This window comes from Danio aesculapii, chromosome 18 (assembly GCF_903798145.1).
Source record: "Danio aesculapii chromosome 18, fDanAes4.1, whole genome shotgun sequence".
NCBI classification, from domain to species: Eukaryota; Metazoa; Chordata; class Actinopteri; order Cypriniformes; family Danionidae; genus Danio; species Danio aesculapii.
The window spans coordinates 17,585,425-17,608,134 of record NC_079452.1 but is presented as its reverse complement, the minus strand read 5'-3'; the positions used below and the strand labels follow the sequence as shown (position 1 = coordinate 17,608,134).

The 22,710-nt window shown below is 36.8% G+C and overlaps 1 protein-coding gene across 1 annotated transcript in view; it reads right to left on the bottom strand.

Moving 5' to 3' along the window:
- The window catches only part of rnpepl1 (arginyl aminopeptidase like 1), a 29,289-nt gene extending 6,968 nt beyond the window's left edge, over nt 1-22,321 (bottom strand). The window contains exons 1-10 of the mRNA XM_056478145.1: nt 21,407-22,321; nt 15,901-16,041; nt 13,412-13,563; nt 9,582-9,698; nt 8,330-8,565; nt 6,198-6,311; nt 5,857-5,969; nt 3,772-3,880; nt 3,317-3,541; nt 378-520 (exon numbers count right to left, since the gene is read on the bottom strand). Of these exons, the coding sequence (XP_056334120.1) occupies nt 378-520; nt 3,317-3,541; nt 3,772-3,880; nt 5,857-5,969; nt 6,198-6,311; nt 8,330-8,565; nt 9,582-9,698; nt 13,412-13,563; nt 15,901-16,041; nt 21,407-21,868 (1,812 nt within the window). The 5' untranslated portion in view covers nt 21,869-22,321. The remainder of the gene's footprint in view (nt 1-377; nt 521-3,316; nt 3,542-3,771; nt 3,881-5,856; nt 5,970-6,197; nt 6,312-8,329; nt 8,566-9,581; nt 9,699-13,411; nt 13,564-15,900; nt 16,042-21,406) is intronic.
- Nucleotides 22,322-22,710: the final 389 nt, after the last annotated feature.

Sequence of the window (22,710 nt, the reverse complement as noted above, 5' to 3'; positions counted from 1 at the left end):
TAGCGAAAGAAGAAACCAGCCAAACCTGTTGCGATTGACTGGACCTCTTTACACGACGTCATAAGCAGTCAGCACTCAAACACTAGCTTAGACTGTTTATTAGAAGCTCTGGAATGTGGATGCCCTTTAAGGAAATCTCAGCTTAAACCCAAAATGGAGGAACATTGGAGGAATAGAAAGCACCAGTCACTAACTCATGAATCCTCTCTAGCTTTAAAGTGTTTGTGCCCTCTAAACACAGCAAAACAAGACACTAGCCTGCTTTAGCTCAGAAGCTTTATCTTCACGCCACACAAAAGGCTCTTAGAAATCAATATGTAGATGCTGTATTAATGTGTTATTATCAGCCCAAGAGGCACTTCATTCCCAAAACTCACATGTTTATGCAAGAAGCCGCGAACTCGAGGCAGATCAGGGTAAAAGCTGTTCCGCACCACAATCTGCAGCCATCGAATCTGGACTTCAGCATTCATGTCGTCCAACAACGCAGCGTAGCAGCTTGACAAAAGACTCATCACCTCTGAAAGGCCAATCGTATTTCACATTACAAGAGTAGTCAAATAGCCAAGCATGTACCATGTAGACATATGCCAATATTTCAATATAACATAAATACTTATTTATTATGCTTAAGAATTTACAGATTATAGTATTAGCAGTGGTTGTTCATCACAGCACCAAATGCGATGAGATTTATTTTCAAACATGCTAATCTGACCTACGTCATTGAAAATTCTGCAACTATTAATATGTCTTTTGTTCGTAACTCTGTACAGTAAGGCCAGATTTGTTAGCATCAGTTAACAATGGGGTAAAAACAGCCACCAACATAATGAAAGGGTAGTCAATTTGAACAGTACACAAGGGTTCAAATCAACAGTAAGTACAGGGTTCATACACATTTTAACTACTCAAATTCAACGACTTTTCCAGAACTTCCAAGTAAATTTTCATGACCTATTGATTCATGTAATGTCTACGTTTACATGGTAAATAATAAGAAAAACAATGCATGTTCAAGTTTACTACAGCATATAATAAAACACGCAATCTATTTAGTTTAGATTTATTTTAATATTCATGTAAAATTGATTTTGATAATGCTTAAACAGCACTAATAATGTGAGCATGTTTTGGCCAAGGACAGAAAAAAAGACACCTAAGATATTTTGAAGTTACAGCAGGGCTGCACAATATATCGTTTCAGCATCGATACCGCGATGTGTGCATCCGCAATAGTCACATCGCAGGATATGCAATGTTAAGTTGGGATTATAGTTTAATACAGAGTTTAATCATAATGGAGTAAATGTTTATCATGTGCATGAATTTTTAAAGAGATAGTTCACTCAAAAATTACTTTTTTAAATATAACACAAAAAGAAGATGATTTAATGACTACTATAGTATTGAAACAAGTGAAGTGTGAGTAAATAGTGAGTACATTTTAATTATTGAGTAAACTGTCCCTTTAAGGCCTGTGACTGTGTGAACGTTTCAATATTTCGAAGTGTAAAACATCCGGCCACAAGTCGTTTTTTAATAATAAAGTTTTATTAATGAAGCTAACTTCATTAATAAAAACTTTAATAAAAAGATTAAATAATATACAATAAATACTATGCAGTGTTGATTATTCAATATCTGTAGCAGAACAGTCAATACATGAAAACTGTAATTCACTTTTGTCTTACTTACTAGATTTATCTATGCTTGTATTTTATTTGTTAAATATTATTCAAGATTCACTCCCCTACAAAATCCCCCCAATCAATCCAAAATAAAATTGTTAAATCATCTGGTGAAAATGTATTCACATCGCAATATACATTACAGAAATACAAAATATGGTCAGATTTTCTATTATTGTGCAGTTCTAATTCAAGTATACAGATATTTGTTCAACTCATTTCTATGACTTTTCCAAAACTTATGTTTTTCCAAAAATTTTCCAGGCTGACAAATGCCATGTCAAAATTGCATGACTTTTCCTGGTTTTCCATGACCGTATGAACCCTGTAAGTAATAGCCCGATTATAGTAATAAAGTTAATAATAATAAAAAAAATAGAACTGAATTTTATTAGTTAACTAATTATTCATAATTCAATGATTACAACCTTTGATTTGCATGTGTTAGTCATTACCTAAGAAATTACCATCTAAGACTACGAAATGTATTTTCTGTTTGTCAATGACAATATTGACAATATAATGGCAACCAAAAAATACATGTCAGTGACGTCATCACGTAGTATCTGACAAGCGTAAGCCCGTCAAGTCTCTGCTCTCTGAGGCGCCTTGTATTCTATTATATTAAAACATGACATCCAGATGCACAATAAATAGGTTCTTATTAACATATTGCTTTGCGTGAGGATGTCATTGCGTAATCGCAAGTCAAAACTACATCTTTATGTAGCATACAAAATAATTATTGTTTTTTCAAATCGACTGGCCATCTCAGCTAAAACATTATTTGAAATCTGTCCATTTAGATTTGTGTGAAAAATAGAGTTGACTAATTGCAAAAGTAATACAAACTCTTTTTGATACGAATGTTATTTTTAAATATAACACTGATAATGAACAGTTACGTTCTTTTAAACAATCCCAGCTTGTGTATATGCTCTTTTTAACTTGTGAATTTAACACATTTGTGAAAGTGACAACAATTATAGCACCTTGCCGAAAGGCGTAGGTTTCTTTTAAGATTAAGCCATGTGAATAAAGGCTTTTTAAATTTTCCACATTTTCCGAGTGCCTTGGACTAATTTCTGTTGATGTTTTGATGAATCTCTTACCCAAAGAGCACAGACCAAATATTTGAGTTACCCCCGAGCGCTTTTTGTTCCTTTTTCTGGATTCAACCATTATAGCACTATTGGAATTTATTGCTCCCTAAAATACCAACGATTATACACGTTAACGAATATCAGTAAATGAACGGTTATGAAAAAAATCTGAGCTAGCTACTCTACTGAGTGAAGCCTGCAGCCGCTGCTCTTTTGAGTCACTTTTTAAAAATGGCTAAAAGTAGCCAAATGAATGTTAGAAATTGCTAAATTCTTGTTGCTAGGTGCTTTCTGGAAAAAAAAAAGTTGCTAGGGTAGTATGAAAAGATGCCAAATCATTTTTTTGTCTCACATGACAATTCGCATTGTCATGTGTCATGTTAACTAAAAAAAGAAAGCGGGGAAAACTGTTTATAAAAAATACTAGCGTACGAGTGGACATTGCCTTAATCTCAACAAATAAATCTGATTCCAGCAGAAGCCTAGTACCGTGAAATGACCAATCGAGGAATGGATTGATACCTTGAGAGAGAGGCGAACGGTCTAGGAGTCGGTCCAAGAAGAGGACGGTCTGAAAAGTGCTCCAGGAGGAGAGGTCAAATGTAGAGATCGCTTGGGTGTCAGGGGCATCGGTGCCCCAGAGGTCACACAGGTGCTGAACTGGGCCCGTTAAAGTTCTACCAGCCGAGAGATCTGGTTCACATAACGGAGGACCGCAGCCATTCAGCCATCGCTCGAATTCCAGTCCTGAGCAAGACGGAAAGCAAAGAGCAAAGAAGGAGGGGAAGAAGTGTCACATTTCTGTTTATTTAGCCTCCATCTCTCGCACTACTAATGTTGCTTTGACCCCTCACTGGGTGTTATGACTGGCTCAACAGGAAAATTCCTAACAGAGGACAAATGGAGCGCAATGAGATGAGTAACTATAAGTGTCCTTGTGTGTTAATCATCGTCTCTTGACAGTTGTCGCAACTCACCCTCTCGTTGAGCAACGCAGCCCTCCTTCAGCTCCGGGAAAAAGCCAAGAAAGAAGTCCAGCAGATCCTGAGCGATTACGCTGCTGAATCTGAACTTCTCTATGTAGGCCTAGATGGTGCATAACAGAAGAATTCAGGAAATTCAAGAGTGATTGCAGTAGGGCTGATCAATATATTGTTTGAGCATCGATATTGCAATGTGTGTATCCGCGCACAGTCACAGCACAGAATAAGATAAAGTTATTATTTTTTATTATTGTATTAAATTATTTATACAATGAGGACCACCTTATTTTACATTTGACTGTTCAATTTTCATATTTGAATCCTCTCAGACTCCCCAGAAAATCTTAAAGTGATGTTTATTTAACTTTTAGTTTTGCTCTGTCATATTTACATTACAGGAAAAAAAGTTATTGAACTCATTGTCATGTATTTTTCCTGGGAATAATATTTAAAAAGCAGCTGTTGACATGGAATTGAACCAGATTTTGGTAAAAACTAAATAAAAATAAAAAATAAAACAATCTGAGAAATGAGTTCTGTTTTACAACAATGAAATGACACAAGGAGAAAAGTACTGAAGTGCATTCAATACTTTATATAAAGGCTTTTTTGGTGCTGGCAGCTTAAAGACGCCTCTCATATGGAGAATGAAGTCATATGCATTGCTCAGGTGTGAGTTTTTCTTCAACAGAATGTCAAAATCTTGATGTTTCTGTGGGTCTCGTCTATCAAATCTGAGCTATAATTTGTATTCTCTATTGAATTCGAGTCAGGTGATTGGCTGGGTCATTCTACAGCTTGATTTTCTTTCTCTGAAAGCATCTGAGAGTTTCCTTGGCTGTGTTTTGGATCATTGTCTTGGTGAAATGTCCACCCTGGGTTCATCATCATCATCATCTGCTGATGTAGATGTTGGACGGAAGCAGCTAATATTCATTTATGAGGAAGAGCAGAGGAACTGAAGAACTACTGAGAGATTTCAGCTGCTGTCTGGGCTTTCACTGCCTTTCTACACCTCCCTTTCTTCATGTGTTCAATACTTTTTCCATCATTTCATTTTATTACACAGAACTTAATTTGTAAACTAATCAGAATTGTTTTCTTTGCATATATGGATTTCTTTGGTTGTTACCGACATCTTTAAATTTTTAATTTCCTGTCAAAGGCACCTTTAGAAATATGTTTTCTGAGAAGCATGGTGACGTATTCTATACTTATTTTCCCTGTTGTATTTATGCTTGTATTTTATTATATTTTATGCAGATGCACTGCGTTGAAAAAGACTTGATCACCCTAGTCAATCTAAATGAATGAAATCTTTCCAAATAGAGCTAATCAAATCATCTGGTGATGTATACATATTGCAACATATATCGTAGCAGAACGAAATATCGCAATGTCTGATTTTTCCAATATCGTGCAGCCCTAGATTGTAGACTCATATCACAATATTTTGATAAGTCATCTCAAATCTTGAAAACAATATAGTACCGTTTCTGTAAATTCAATCAATTATTAATAGTTACTATTAATAATAATAATAATAATAATAACAATATGCAAAATGTAAACATTACACTTTGAAAACTGCAACTCTCACGATGCTGTTATTTTTTATTTATGCTGTTTCTGTCTGAACCCCTATAATGCGATGTAAAATTGTGCGCATATAAATTATAAAAAGTATTACCGTAAACAATATTTTATGACACCACAATATAAATGATAAAGCATTATATGAAACGACACACTTTTTTAATTTTGTTTATATGATATACAATGGTGTGAAAAAGTATTTGCCCCTTACTGACTTCTTATTTTGCATGTTCGTCACATTTCAGGTTTCAGATCGTTGACTATTTTTTTATATTATTCAAAGATAACACAAGTAACACATTCAGCAGTTTTTAAATGAAGGTTTTTATTATTAAGGTGGGAAAAAAAATACAAAACTACATAGCCTTGTGTAGTAAGGGGGCAAACACTTTTTCCCACACCACTATGTATTGTCATACTGCACAGCCCTACAACAGGGTATGAATATTCACATGTGTAGTGAATGATTGACATGTTTCCTACCCTAAGAAAGCTGTCAAATCTCTTGATGTCACCACACAGCTGCGAGAGGTAAGAAACGAAGCAGAAGCCTTTCTCATAGGTGAAGAGATTCATTAGACTGCTGGGGTTTACACCTTTGGAGAAAATGGAGGAAAATCAATAACATGCTCCATTGAACTATGTATTATAGCTTTGACACCCTTTCCAGACAGGCAAATGAGAATTTTCCTTGCTTCTGTCTTTCTGAAATGTGACTAACAAGGAATATTAGGTGCTTTTTACCAAACAGCTATTTCAGATGTATTAAAAAAGCACCCAGTGTCTCTTTCAGACGATGATTTATATTGATAAAAAAATTGTACCTGGTTCAAATTTGGCCTGCAGCTTACTGACAGGATTGTTGTCTCCGAGAAGACGCATCTGTCTGTGAAGAGCATCTAGACGAAACACCGTCTCGAGACAAGTGAAGGCTTCTCCTGGAGGAGAAAAATGAGGAGATAAACATAAGGAGAGCATTGTGGCATATTGCTCTATGATGTAATGTTCTAATTTCACAGTCACGCATGACAAAAAATTATATAAGTAGTATTGACATCATCTAAAATGCAGTAAATGGTTAATTATTGTTTATCTTCCATGGACCTGTTATAAAACCTGCGGTCTTATTACATTTTTCAGCCAAATCTGAAAACTGTCCTATGGTGTGACGGTCTCAAGCACAGTTCAATAAATTACAGCTCTTATAAGGGGCTACAAGGGCTATTTTAGTTAATGGCAATCCTTTTTTCCATGTTTAAATTAAAAAGCAAGTGATCTGAAGGAGGTTAAAAAAAGTTTTCATTCTGTGTTGTGGGAAACAGCTTTTCAGGCCCTGAAACAACTTCTCCAGGCCAAAAAGTTATAAAAACTGACAGAAAAGTGACAGACGGAAACTGCTTGATGATAAAAAGTGCTTAAAAGAATAATAATCATCATTCTTTCTGTTTTAAACAACATTATATGCAGTTTTAAAAACATTTAACTGGTTAAATATGTATATATTTCTAAATACATAGGAACTTAATACATTTTGAAATTCATGTCCTCTGTAGTGACAATATACTGTATAATAATTTTATATAGTCAATTCCACAGAAAACTTTAATTAGTTCAAGGACCCCATTCTAGATCATGTGACTGTGAAGCTCATGACCTGCATATGCAGTCTCAGAATGGTTTACGGATTTACATTTTTTGGAAACACTATAAAATTGTTACATTTTGTTGTCCTTTGGTGTGACAACCCCTATATAATGACATTTTCAACAAGTCCAACAAGTCATGGACAAAAAAAAAAGATCCAAAATGTCATATGAATTAAATAGCAATATAGGAAGCAAATGTTCAACAATACAGATAAAAATATTGTATATTATAAAGAGTTATTTTTTCTTCATTTCTGCCATCTCAAACTTTGGAAACGTTTTGAAAGTTTTTAATATATATATATATATATATATATATATATATATATATATATATTATTTTATGTATGTATATTTATATGCATTTATGTATACATTATATTACCTTTGCATCAAATTACAAAAAAAAACCAAATAAATTAATTACAACTTTACGAAGCATTTCTAATTTGGCGTCTATGGACAAGACAGTAAATTTGGTGTTGTTCTCTCTTCTGCTTGTCATTATCAGTCTCACACTATTTTTTTCTTTTTCTGAAAGTCTTGATAACACCATCATTAAGTACAAATACAGTGGGTACAGAAAGTATTCAGACCCCCTTTATTTTTGACTGTTCTTGAATGGCCCAGTCAGAGCCCTGACTTAAACCTAATTGAGCATCTCCAGAGAGACATAAAAATGACTGTCCACCAACATTTACCATCCAACCTGACAAAACTGAAGAGTATCTGCAAAGAGGAATGGCAGAGGATCCCAAAAACCTTGTTGCACCTTTCCCAAAAAGAGTCTGAGCAAATACTGTGCAAAGGGTCTGAATACTTAAGACCATGTAATATTTAGGTTTTTCTTTTTTAATAAATCTGCAAAAATGTCAACAACTCTGTGTTCTTCTGTCAATATGGGCTGCTGTGTGTATATTAATGGAGGAAAAACAATGAACTTAAATGATTTTGACAAATGGCTGCAATATAACAAAGAGTGAAACATTTAAGGGGGTCTGAATACTTTCCGTACCCACTGTAGCTTTTAAAAACAGTGAAAGAATTGATCAAAGGTAGTGACTCCTTATATTTTCTAAAACTACAAAAATATAACATTTGTTTTCCTTTAGGGCCTATTTGTCAACTACCCAATGTGTGAATCGCTGCACACTAAGCTTTTGAATTTGGTGGTGCGTTCCCATTCCCATAACACTGGCATCATTCTGCACGAGTATGAATCTTTGTGGAATGTATATGTAAACATTTGCTGAAGGCCCACATGGTAACTTGTTTCTATGTTTGGACTGTGTGAGATGTGTATACAGTACCATAGGCCTCTGTAGTAATGCGCCTCTGAGCGTAAGTGGCCAGACCCTCGCTGAGCCACATCTCCTCCCAGGTAGCATTGGTGACCGCATTGCCAAACCAGCCGTGTGCAATCTCATGGATGACATCAATGAGCAGAAATTCCTGACTCTCCAGAATGGAGGAAATGATGAAGGTGAGGCAGGGGTTTTCCATGGCTACGATGGGGAAAGAAGGAGGAAGGAACACCAAGTCGTACCTGTAAAGGGTGAGTCAGTTTAATGCTGGAATACACACTACCTAACCCAAGTCTTGGCGTCGATCCCAGTTGTAAGAGCAACAAATAATAACTTGACTTCTAGTTGATCATTTGGAAAAGTGGCAGAAGGTGGATTTTTCCTGATGAATCATCTGTTGAACTGTATTCAATCATCACAAATACTGCAGAAGACCTACCGGAACCCGCATGCACCCAAGATTCCCATAGAAATCAGTCAAGTTTGGTGAAGGAAAAAATCATGGTTTGGGGTTACATTCAGTATGTGGGTGTGTGAGATCTCTGCAGAGTGGATGGTAACATCAACAGCCTGAGGTATCAAGACATTAGTGCTGCCCATTACATAAACCACAGGAGAATGCAAATTCTTCAGCAGGATAGCGCTCCTTCTCATACGTCAGCCTCCACATCAAAGATCCTGAAAGCAAAGAAGGTCAAGGTGCTCCAGGATTGGCCAGCCCAGTCAGGAGACATTAACATTATTGAGCATGTCTAGGGTAAGATGGAGGAGGCATTGAAGATGAATTCAAAGAATCTTGATGGACTCTGGGAGTCCTGCAAGAGCGCTTTCTTTGCCATTCCAGATGACTTTATTAATTAGTTATTTGAGTCATTGCAGAGATGTGTGGATGCAGTCCTCCAAGCATATAGGAGTCATAGACAATATTAATTATTTTTCCACTGCACCTTGACTTTATATTTTATACTGTACATTATTTCTGTTAAGTGACAAGACTTTTGTCTACGCAGAGTCAGACCTTACTGTCCTAATGAAATCATTAAAAATTAAGACATGATCATATTTTATTATGGTAAAATTAGCATAATCTAGAGGCCTTTGCCTTTCATAAGCCACTTTTGATACCAAATGATCAACTAGAAGTCAAGTTACTATTTGTTGTTCCTAAAACTTGGATAAGCAACAAGACTTTTGTCAGGTAGTGTATGACAAGAGGCTTGATGTGAGGCCTAAGTTAGATATGACTGAGAAAACTGACCTTCCCCATACATAAGGTCCAAATAGCCCCTCTGCCACATTAAGCCAGCGCTCCACACTGCCACCCAGTTTACTGACGGCACACGTCAGGATGCACGGCTCTGCCCACACACGACTCCTAGAAGCAAAGAGGGAACGGCAAACAATTGAACAACAAAGCCGATGTCAAACTATGAGATGTCTGGCATATAATCCATCTGAAAGAGAAAAGAAAACACCAGCTTAAGCCAGCATTTCCAGAAAGCATTTCTAGGTTTTGACTTAACCCTTTCTGCATGAGTTTTCTTTAAATGTGTCCATTATTTAAAAAGCATCGGTTTTGGTGATGCATCAGTTTTAACACGACACTGCAGCCCAGATTATTGAAGCATCTTTTTTGCCCTTTTCTGCAAACATATTGAGAAATCATAATTATTATTGTGAAATATCTGATATTAAAATCCTTAATATGTGTAAGAACATGCATTTCATCACTTAAAAAGCTTAATAATGATCATATTATTTGATCTACAATGGGTGAATTAGTCTGCGCATGAGGAGAGATTAGAGCTGATGGATTTACACCATGTTGATTCATCAACTTGTCCTGAAATAGAGTTGAAGTCAGAATTATTAGCTCCCCTTTGAATTTTTTTATTTTAAATATTTCCCAAATGATGTTTAACAGAGCAAGGAAATGTTCACAGTATGTCTGATAATATTTATTCTTCTGGAGAAAGTCTTATATGTTTTATTTCGGCTAGAATTAAAGCAGTTTTTAATTTTTTATGAACCATTTTAAGGACAAAATTATTAGCCCCTTTAAGCTATTTTTTTCCGACTGTCTACAAAACAAACCATCGTTATACAATAACTTGCCTATCCTTAATTACCCTATCCTGCCTAGTAAACCTAGTTAAGCCTTTAAATGTCACTTTAAGCTGTATAGAAGTGTCTTGAAAGATAACTAGTAAAATATTATTTACTGTCATCATGACAAAGATAAAATAAATCAGTTATTAGAACTATTATGTTTAGAAATGTGTATAAATAATCTTCTCTCAGTTAAACAGAAACTGGGGAAAAAATAAACAGGGGGGCTAATAATTCTGACTTTAACTGTAAATGAAAGTTTCTGTTTAACTGGGCCGAAAAGCCAAGTAATTGTTGTAGTAACCTAAATCTTGTGTATCTGATGTCACTAAAGCACATCGACTGTTTGTTTAAAAATAATGAAGGCTGTCTCTATAGAAATAAACATGTATTACAACCAGAAATATTATGTTTTGCTATTACGTCTGCATTTAGTCCAAAGCTACTTACAATTGAGGAGGCATTCAGTGATTCAACAAGAAGAGGCAATACATACAAGTGTTAATTATATAAAGGGACTGTTAGTTCTCAGAGAATCAAGTGCTAGAGTAAGCGGGAGGGTTTTTTTTTTCTACAGATGGTTTGTCAAGCCCACTTCATAAATGTTTTTTTAGATATGGAGTGATTGTAAGAAAGTGTCTGGTGCAAAAGTGCAAATCTTGTGGCAAACGTGTTGATTAAAGTGTCAGACAGATGAAAAAGAGTGTTTTCTACAAGTGGTTTGTCAAGCCCACTCAGAATTAATAACGTTTGGGGTTGTACTTGTATATGCGGTTAAATTTCTGAAATCTAAAACAAAAAAAAGTCTGAAAAGGCTGATGAATTGTGATTTATGATGTGTGAGCCATTGCAGGCAAGCAGATTTGAATTTAGCTGCTGATGCACTTAACGCTCTGATCACACCAGTGTGATTGTACAAGTCAAAGGGATAGCAATGCAATGCTGCTCGCAAGGAAAAGAATTGGTTGATATGGTCAACCATCATGGTTTTTTCACTTTTGACCACTGGTAGCATATTCATTGTAATGGAAAAACAACTGATGTGGTTTTGCTGGCTATGGTTAAGCAGCTCATTTGAAACCATCACACCAACATACCACTCTCCAAAACAACATATGCTAATATTTCTAGCTAATCTGTTCCTATCAGAACATATACTGCATCCCTTTAGTGCCTTTATTAATCTGGGGTCGCCACAGTGGAAAGAACTTATCCAGCATATTATCCAGCATATGTTTTACACAGCTGATGCCCTTCCAGCCACAACCCAGCACTGGGAAACACCCATACATTCATTCACACACATGCACTATAGCCAATTTAGTTTATTCAATTCACCTAAAGCCTAGTTCACGCTACAGGATTTTAAACATCGGCAGATCGCTGTGCTGTTCACACTACATGACTCGATTTTGTGTCTTTTAATCTCTGTGGTGGTCACACTACGCGACGCTATATAAATGATCCACAAGAGGGGGGTCACACACTACAAGATCTGACAACAACTAGTTCCCCAACAGCTCAGTCAAGCTACCAAACCACAGCCAATGAAATGTTGAGGGAGGAGCTTTCAGAAAAAGCTGAACACTATTGGCTGCTTGTGTGCTGATGACATCACTGATAGCGTTTCAAGCTTTCATGGAAGCATTAAAAACATCGTCAATCAGCTGACGCATCAGCGGATCAATCGCTCATCTGCAAGGTTCGAGTGGATTGATACACAGAGTTTTTAATTTTTGTAATTTAATAACTCTTTGAAATAAAACTAACATATCAAAAACACCCTGACGTTTCCTAAATATCTGTGTATTTCTTTCTAACATTGTTATTTTTTTAATTACAAAACAGTCAAGAACTGAGCATTTCTACCTTTAATTACCATATTGGTCAAAATGACTGCATGCATGTCTGCTACTTTTCTCTGTGACTTTAAATATGCGTGCATTTTTTTGCCTAGCAGCTTCCTGCTAACATAAACAACTCTCTGATAGCAAAAACATAAATTTACCTCAGATATATCTTTCAAAACAGCATATTCTGTGCCGTGAAATAGCTCCTGTTTGAAAATAAAAGCGAGGCCCAAAGCTTTGCGTCTTCTAGTATCTTAACTACATATTTATAGGCTGTATTGTCAAAAAAAGATCATATTTTTCAGAGTAATGGTGTCATCAAATATGATGACAGACATTCAGAGCTTAATTTTAATATCTCAATAGAAGCTTTGAATGTAAATATGACGTGACAATATGACGTCTTATATGAGAACGGTCAGAATGAGCAGTATGGTAATTCTAATAGTTACAGAATTCTAGTTCCCCTGTTAATATAGCCTACTCTTGTCTCCGTGTTGACGCAGAATGAAGCGAGTGCATCGATGCCCATTCTGGCCAATCACAGACGTTTCTGTTGATCTCCTGAGCACACAGCCATTCAGCTCATGCTGATATGCTCTCTCATTGGCTGCAGCTCGTCACTAAATCTGACCGCACGTGGGGTCAAGTCGGCCGACTGCTCTGGAATGCTAGATATTGGATTTCCGTCTGCGAGGTGTCGGCGATGCTTCAGCGAGCCTCTTTGACGCGTTGTTCAGTAGTTCACACATAAAGACTGGTGAGCGCCGAGCACCTACAGATTTCTTCCCGATCACAGCCCGATCTGTCGGCGAGCTCGTTAACTTCCAAATCGGGCTCAAATCAGGCTCAAAATCCTGTAGTGTGAACTAGGCTTAAAGCGCATGTCTTTGGACTGTGGGGGAAACCGGAGCACCCCGAGGAAACCCACACCAACACTTTATTAACTGGTGAAGTTTTTTCCTCGCCGCTATCGCCACTGGCTTGCTCGGATCGGGACTTGTGGAGCTGCACATCGATGGATTTGCTCTTTAATGTTTGAACTTTGAAACTAACTAAAACTAGACTGAAATTTACAGCAAATTTTAAAAATACCATCAAAACTGAAATAACCTTGATCCCTCCTTACCTAGGCCCAATGTCTGCATGCTGTAGGTCTCCTGCCACCAGGGCTACTAAATAAGCTGGAACAGGGTACTCCATGGAGAACTGGAAAACCCTGTCCTGTTTAGAGTATGCACTTCTGGAGGCACTCATCAACACCGTGACACCCTCTGGTACCTGTAACGTAAACACATACATTAACAAACACAGAAAACATCTGCCCCCTGAAAGGTACATCATGTGTAGAATACAAATAAAGCCAGACGATATTATTGAATGCTGGTGTAGATATTTCGGTGGATCTAGGCCATCTGAATAGCTACTTTTCCGGTGTCAAATTGAAGCACTTTTCAGCTGCATTTTCAAAGTGTAAGCATTTCTTAAGTTTAAATATGACAAATGACATATTTACATACAGTTGATGTCTCATGTGAATTTCTTTTTCAAGTATTTCCCAAAAGATTTTTAACAGAGCCAAGAATTTTCACAGTATTTCCTTTAATATTTTTTCTTCTGGAAAAAGTCTTTTTTGTTTTATTTTGGCTAGAATAAAAGTATTTAAAAAAAACAAAAACATTTTAAGGTCAAAATTATTACCCCCCCCGTAAGCAATGTATTTTTTGATTGTATACAGAACAAACCATCGTTATACAATGACTTGCCTATTTACACTAACTTACCTAATTAACTCATTTAAGCCTTTAAAGTCACATTAAGCTGAATACTAGTGTTTTGAAAAAATATTATGTGCTGTCATCATGACAAAGATAAAATAAATCAGTTCTTAGAAATGCGTTATTAAAACTATCGTGTTTAGAAATGTGTTGAAAAAGTATTTTTTCTATTAAACAGAAATTGGGAAAAAATATATATAGGAAGGCTAATAATTCAGAAGGGCTAATAATTCTGACTTCAAATGTTTATGCATCTTTGACAGCTGTTCTTCTATTTTGGCAATGTTGTGGCAGAACAGCAGCATATACTACTATGACAATGATATCCTCAGGTACTGATTATGGGCTTCATTTAGTGTTAAATGCTCCCAATATGAGTTTAAATCCATTTCATGAGACACTTATTGCCATACTACTTAAAGCAGCCGCAGATCATTCACCTCAGATCTTGAAAATAACTAGCGGACGGTTTGAAAAGGAATTCTGTGACTAATCAGTCACTCAGTAGCTTATTAATAATGTTAAAGAGGTTTTATATGTGTTAACTACATTAAAGTTGCAGTATGCAAGTTTGACACCCAGTGGTTGAACTAGGTATTGGACACCTGGTTCAAAACGCACGCAAGCACAGGTTGCCAGATTGATGACACCAACATATCAGTGATTCAGCATGTACATTTAATGACGTTAGAGAGGTTTAATATGTATTAAATAGATTATAAATCTTACCATTTCGTGAGTGAGTGCACTATTCTGTGCTTCTAAATGGCTGTATTTAAATTCCTGTCGTGTTTTGTCTGGTTAAATTGCTTATCACTGCAAATCTAGTGTGTTGTTAGGACACGAGGTTAAAATGTAACCTGCTCACCTAATGTTCACGCTCATAATATTGATATTATTTGCTAATTAATAACCTCATGTGGAACTCTGAATCCGTGTCTCATTTCTGAGGCTGTTAATGTCCACATTAAGGTCGTATTTCGGTTGCAGATGCATACTCTGAGAGCCTTCCTGACTGAATGAATGAAATACACTGTTTTCCACCAAGGCAACCCAGGGTGCTGAAATATAATTGGCTAAACTGGCATTGGGCGGGTTAAATGACCAAAACAAAGACAGCCGTCATGCAATGCACATTTTCAAAGCAGAATATCTGACTTCAGCATTGTTTTTCAGATAAACAAGAATGTTCACTTAGCATGTTTCTGAAATATCTGCAAACATATTGTGGTATATTTAAGCTTAAGAGGAGTCAAAAACATCCATAAAGCTCCTTTAAAGCCTTTACCATTTCAGTGGGAGTGCAGTGGCTAATATTTCAATGTTTCTGTCATACTATCCCACAGTGCACAGGAAATATTCGATGGCATGTTTGCCCCAAGCCCAATATTGAATTACCAGTCATTTACTCACATCTTAAATGTGTCCTTAAACCTTAAATCTATATTTATATATTATATCTAAATCTATATTTATCATGACGTGTTAATCTCCACGCATATCGTCTTCTTCCATTGTTTAAGCAAAGGGCGCAGACAAAAGCTATGATGGATGGATGGATGGATGGATGGATGGATGGATGGATGGATGGATGGATGGATGGATGGATGGATGGATGGATGGATGGATGGATGGATGGATGGATGGATGGATGGATGGATGGATGGATGGATGGATGGATGGATGGATGGATGGATGGATGGATAGATATTCAAGCAGTTGAGCACTTCGTCCAAAATCTAAGCACTATTCAATCTTGAAAACTAAATTCAAACATTAAAACTCAAGCATTTTTTAAAGATTTCCAGCACCTGCACAATAAACACTGAGACAGACTTACCCTGACTGTGGCGGAGTAAGTGCTTTTGACGGCTGGTGTATCAAAACAGGGGAAAAACGAGCGATTACAGACCGAGTGACCCTGCGTGAAGACCAGTGGACGGGTCTGTCCACATGTCAACTCTGCATCCAGCCACCAGATCTGATGAAGGACAAAGGGAACAATGAAGTAATGGAACATGCAAATCATTCAAGATTAAGCCAACAAATCAAATTTGCCTACATTCTCTCACAGCTGAATGAAATCTGACACTTTACACAGCGGAAGACAAAACTATTAACCCTCCTGTGAAAATGTCATTCTTTTTTAAATATTTAACCATTTAAATGTTGTGACGTTTAACAGAGCATTAACATTCTCACTGTATTTTCTATTATATTTTTATCTTCTGGAAAAAGTCTTATTTCTTCAAGTTTGGCTGGAATAAAAGCAGTTTTCAGATTTGAACGATCTAGTGGGGGGTAATAACACAGTTCAGATCCCCACCAAAAATTAAAATGATACGAATTTAAATTGGGTAAAGAAGAAATGATTCTGTAAACGAAGTTAACATCGTCCTAATTAGGAGCATTAACACATGCTAGGGCAACAGGAGTATGAAACAAATGACCCGTCACAATGACAAAACGTCCTTGGGGGTCTGAAACAAATTTGAAAATTGCACCTTCTTATGAATTAGGATCACTGTTCCTCTTTACTGTTGAACTGGGAATGAAAGACCAGACCAATCCAGGGTTTTCTGAGTCTCATATTGTCTGCAAGCTGCAAATGCTAATTCAGTATTCATTTTTTTTTTAAGAGGAGAAAATATACACGCTTTTTTTTTGGGCCCATTCAAACCTTTAACGTTCCAGCTAATGAACTGAATGGTAGACCCTTCAGTCCTATTTCTATCACTCATCGATTAGCCATTTTGTTGTAAAGAATAAGACCCTCTTGAAAAGATGACAAGCGGGTAAAAAAAAACAAGAAAATAAATAAAAAATAATAATAAATAAATAAATAAATAAATAAAAGCAGTTTTTATTAGCCCACTTATAAAATATATATTTTTGATTGGCTACAGAGCAAACCAATGTTGTCCAATGACTTGTCTAGTTAACCCAACTTCCTAATCAAGCCTTTAATTTGTACTTTAAGCTGAATACAGGTCTCTTGCGTAATAACTAGTGAACTATTATGTACTGTCAACATGGCAAAGACAAAATAAATCAGTTATTAGAAATTAATAATTAAAAATGTGCTAAAAAATCTCTCCATTAAACAGCACTTGAGAAATATATATATATATATATATATTTAAAATTCACAAGACTAATAATCGACCTACTGAATCCCCGTTAGTTTTAGTTGCAGTGCTACAGGTGAAGCATTTTAAGTTACATTCTTGAAGTTGTAGTGTTGCAGAAACCGTTAAGATGCTCATGTTGTGTGTGTGTGTGTGTGTGTGTGTGTATTATGCATTAAATGACACTGTATAAACAGGGCTCAGCAATGAGGGCCAAAGTGAGGGAGTTAATTTGCCAGTGCTGCTAATTTTAGTTATTTACCATAATTTTATTTATATTTTTCTGGAGATTTCAGCTGGTGGTCATGATAATGCTACCTATTTTATATAGTTGAAGTCAAAATTATCAGCCCTGCTGTGATTTAAAATATATATATATATATATATTTCCCAAATGATGTTTAACCAAGCAAGGAATTTTTCACAGTATTTCCAATATTTTTTCTTCTGGAGAAAGTCTTATTTGTTTTATTTCGGCTAGAATAAAAGCAGTTCTTAATTTAAAAAAAAACATATTAAGGTCAATATTATTTTATTACCCCCTTAAGCAATATTTCTTTCCAATTGTCTACAGAACAAACCATTATTTGTCTAATTAACCTAGTTAAGCCGATAAATGTCACTTTAAGCTGAACACTAGTATCTAGTAAATTAACTAGTTAATTAAACTAGTAAATTAAGGGGGGGGGGGGCATACAGGGGGGGTTAATAACTCTGACTTCAATTGTATGTATTTAAATATCTGAAAGCTGAAATCCTGAATAAAAATATATACATTTCAGCAACATTACTAAAATATCTGTATATTGTTTCTGACAGACCATTGAAGGCACTGAAGTATGAAGAGTGATATGTGAAAACCGATACAAAAGGAAGCACATAAGCTATGTTTACTTTCAAATGAAACCACCATTTGTGGGCAGTGACATACACAACCTGACAAAAGTCTTGTCGATCCCAGTTGTAAGAGCAACAAATATTAACTTGACTTCTAGTTGATCATTGGGAAAAGATGCAGAAGGTTGATTTTCCTGATGAATCATCTGTTGATCTGCATCACAATCATCACAAATACTGCAGAAGACCTACTGGAACCCACATGGAGTCAAGATTCTCATAGAAATCAGTCAAGTTTGGTGAAGGAAAAATCATGGTTTGGGGTTACTTTCAGTATGGGGGTGAGCGAGAGATCTGCACATTGGATGGCAACATCAACAGCCTGAGGTATCAATACATTTGTACTCCACAGGAGAGGGCAAATTCTTCAGCAGGATAGCGCTCCTTCTCATACTTCAGCCTCCATATCAAATATCCTGAAAGCAAAGAAGATCAAGGTCCTCCAGGATTGGCCAGCCCAGTCACCAGACATGAACATTATTGAGCATGTCTGGGGTAAGATGGAGGAGGCATTGAAGATGAATTTAAAGACTCTTGATGAACTCTGGGAGTCCTGCAAGAACGCTTTCTTTGCCATTCCAGATGACTTTATTAATAAGTGATTTGAGTCATTGCAGAGATGTATGGATGCAGTCCTCTAAGCTCATGATGGAGTCAGACACAATATTAATTAATTTTCCACTGCACCATCACTTTATATACTTTACTGGACATTATTTCTGTTAAGAGACAAGACTTTTGTCTAAGCAAAGTCAGACCTTACTGTCTTAATTAAATCATTAAAAATCAAGACATGATCATATTTTATTTTGGTAAAATAATCGTAATCTAGAGGCCTTTGCCTGTCATATAAGCCCCTTCTGATACCAAATGATCAACTAGAAGTCAAGTTATTATTTGTTGTTCTTAAAACTTGGATAGGCGACAAGACTTTTGTCAGGTAGTGTAGGCTCCTGTATAAATAAACACATGGTTTACAATACCTAACATAGATATCCACATATCATTAATTGTGCATTTAAACATGATTAACAGAGCCCACCTTCCAGTTATTACCTCTCACAGCCACTGACCGTAATGACCTGGTTAACTCCAGTTATCTACTTAAGGGGACATGATGTCACTACACTGAGGTCATTCTTATCAGTACAGCTCAGACGCTCCAGTGCTGTCACTGCTCTCTCTCTGCTTGCATGCGGAGCTTTAATGAATAAATACAGTGAATCTTTCAATTGACTTCGATTGTAGGAAAAAGAAATGGGCTACTGTAGAAGTGAATGGTTACAGGGTTTCAGCGTTCTGTTGAACAAAAAAAGAAGATAATTTGTAAAATGTCAGAAGCCTGTAACCATTGACTTCCATTGTAGGAAAAAGGAATGGGCTACTATGGAAGTGAATGGTTACAGGGTTTTAGCGTTCAGTCGAACACCAAAAAAGGAGATAATTTGTAAAATGTCAGAAACTTGTTAACATTGACTTCCATAGTAGGAAAAACAAATGGGCTACTATGGAAGTGAATGGTTACAGGGTTTCAGCGTTCAGTCGAACACCAAAAAAGGAGATAATTTGTAAAATGTCAGAAACTTGTTAACATTGACTTCCATAGTAGGAAAAACAAATGGGCTACTATGGAAGTGAATGGTTACAGGGTTTTTAGCGTTCAGACGAACACCAAAAAAGGAGATAATTTGTAAAATGTCAGAAACTTGTTAACACTGACTTCCATAGTAGGAAAAACAAATGGGCTACTATGGAAGTGAATGGTTACAGGATTTCAGTGTTCTGTTAAACACAAGATATTTTGTAAAATGTAACAAGCCTGTAACCATTGACTTCCATTCTAAAAAAAACTAATGGGCTACTATGGAATTGAATGGTTACAGGGTTTCAATGTTCTGTTGAACACAAAAAAAGATATTTTGTAAAATGTAAGAAACCTGTAACCATTGACTTCTATAGTAGGGAAAACACATACTAGTCATGGTTTCAGGTTTCACTGAGGTAAAGTAGGCTTTTTATTACAATTTATAATACCTTACAATTCAGTGTCCCACAAGAAACCCTTAAAGGCAAAGTTAATCTAAAACTGAAAATCCCTTCACTTCACTTCACTTGTCACAATCCTTTTTGAGTTTCTAGCTTCAGTTAAACACAAAAAGAAGATATTTTGAAAACTGTCAGAAGCCTGTAACCATTGACTTCGATTGTACAGTAGGAAAAAGAAATGGGCTACTATAGAAGTGAATGGTTACAGGGTTTCAGCGTTCTATTGAACACAAAAGATGATATTTTGTAAAATGTCAGAAACCTGTAACCATTGACTTCCATAGTCGGAAAAAGAAATGGGCTACTATGGAAGTCAATGGTTACAGGGTTTTAGTGTTCTGTTGAACACAAAAGAAGATATTTTGTTAAATGTCAGAAGCCTGTAACCACTGACTTCCATTGTAAGAAAAACACATACTAGAGATTGTTGCAGGTTTTATTACGGTAAATTTAGTTTATTACAATGTATAATACCTTATAATTCAGTGTTCCACAGGAAACTGAAAGTCTCGTCATCATTTACTCACCTTTCACTTGTCACAGAAAAATGTTGAAAACCTTGAAAAGTTGAATATGAAAGTTGGTTTCATATTCGCACATTCAGACTTTCTCCATAATATAATTTCTGAAAAGTATTGTTTACAAATTGTAAATAGTGAAATCATATTAGCAGCAAATGACTAGCAAAGTACAACATCGTTCACGATCAATTAAATAGTGCTAATGTTGCTTTGATACTAACATGTGACTTAAGACCAATATTCAAAGTAGCATGGCAAACAATATAGTGAGAGTTTCAGAAGTTGTCACCGAATGAATGTGTGAATATAAACCAACTTTACCTCAATAAAACCTGCAACCATAGTATGTTTTTCCTATGGAAGACAAGTTTCGGACATTTTTCAAAATATCTTCTTTTGAACGTTGAACCCCTGTAACCATTCACTTCCATGGTAACCCATTTGGTTTTTCTACAAATGAAGTCAATGTTTACAGGATTCTAACATTTTTCAAAATATCTTCTTTTGTGTTTAACAGCAAAAATAAACTCGGGAATCACTTGAGAAAGAGTAAATAATGGGTAAATGTTCATTTTTGAGGTGAACTATCCCTTTAATGTGACAAAGGAACGTGGCAGAAGGAAGCTGAGGTGATTAGCAACATTAAGGCTTGACAGCTGGGAATTTTAAAGGTGTACCACAATAGTGCTGTGCAACAAAGTTATTATTAGCGTGTATTTGTGTGGTTTGTCAGCTGTCACCGTGTTGACCTTACCGCTGGGCCGTCGGTGGTGGTGTAGCGGACGGTGACACGGAAAGCCCGGTGCGGCCGGATCACAGCGGCCGGGAGGCTGATGTTCAGAGATGATCCGTAATCGGTGAACGGTTCTACTCGGTAGGTGAGCGACAAGAACACGTCAGGAGCACCGGATGCGCCGGGCACCTTACAGTCCACGGAATGAATCAACAACGACGGATGCGTGTCCAGAATGAGGGATTGGACGCCGGGCTGAACAGGCGTGAGCTCCAGGACCTGCCATCCGGTTATCCTCTTAACGGCGAAGTTCAGGTGGAGGTCCAGATGGAAATGTCGGAGTTTAAAGCAGTGGAAGTTGGACGCCGACGCGATGTCCACCAGGCGACAGTGCGCCAGACTCCGGCCGCCCTCACAGGACTTACCGGGCACGGTCAGCACTTTCCGGCAGCAGCACAGCGTCGGTCGCTGCAGCTCGGCCATCGGTTGAGTTCGGTGGATAAACACACGACAGACGGCGTCAAACTTTACACTTCAACGAGCGTAGATCGGCGGAAGAGAGATGAGCGAGCGAGCGAGTTTGTTATACATTGTTACCGGAGAGTTAAAGGGGCGGTCGAGGACTGGACACTCCAAAACCGAAGGCATGAAATGAAAATAAAACCGCCGGGGTGGCAGTAAAATGCATTAAAACAAAACACAGATCTACGTAAAATCCATCAGAGCCGCAGACACGACCGAACTCAACCCTCCGACCTCCATCTGAAGCCGAATATCCGTGCTGGTGTCCCGCGGTCGATATACGCGGCTCGCTGTCCGTCCCGAGAGCCCCGCGGAGAGACCGACCGGTCACTATTACCGGCAGAAAAACAGACGCATTGTGAAGTCCCGAGCAGCAGAATTGAGCAGAGTTAAGTGACTCCCTTAGAAAACAGGAAGTAAAAACAGGGGAGGAAATCACTTCGAGACGGGAAAGTTTTCAAGCTGCAGGGGGGCGCTGCGGAGCTCATGATGGACCTCAGAAAACACTGAAAACAACACGGGACTCGACCGATATATAATAATATAGCTTTAATTAACACCAACTGTAGGCTGATTGTCGTCACGTCTATAGCAAGGACACATCATAGGTCAAAGACGAGATTCATTTTTTTATCTGGATCATGATGAAAATGACATTTTTAAAAATAAGTATTTATAAAATGAAGGCAACACAATTCCACCGTCATTCAGCATATTATAGTTTAATGACTAAAATTAAACACTTATTATGTCAAGTAATAGCCAATAATCATACTAAATTGTTGTACAATTCAAAAAATTCT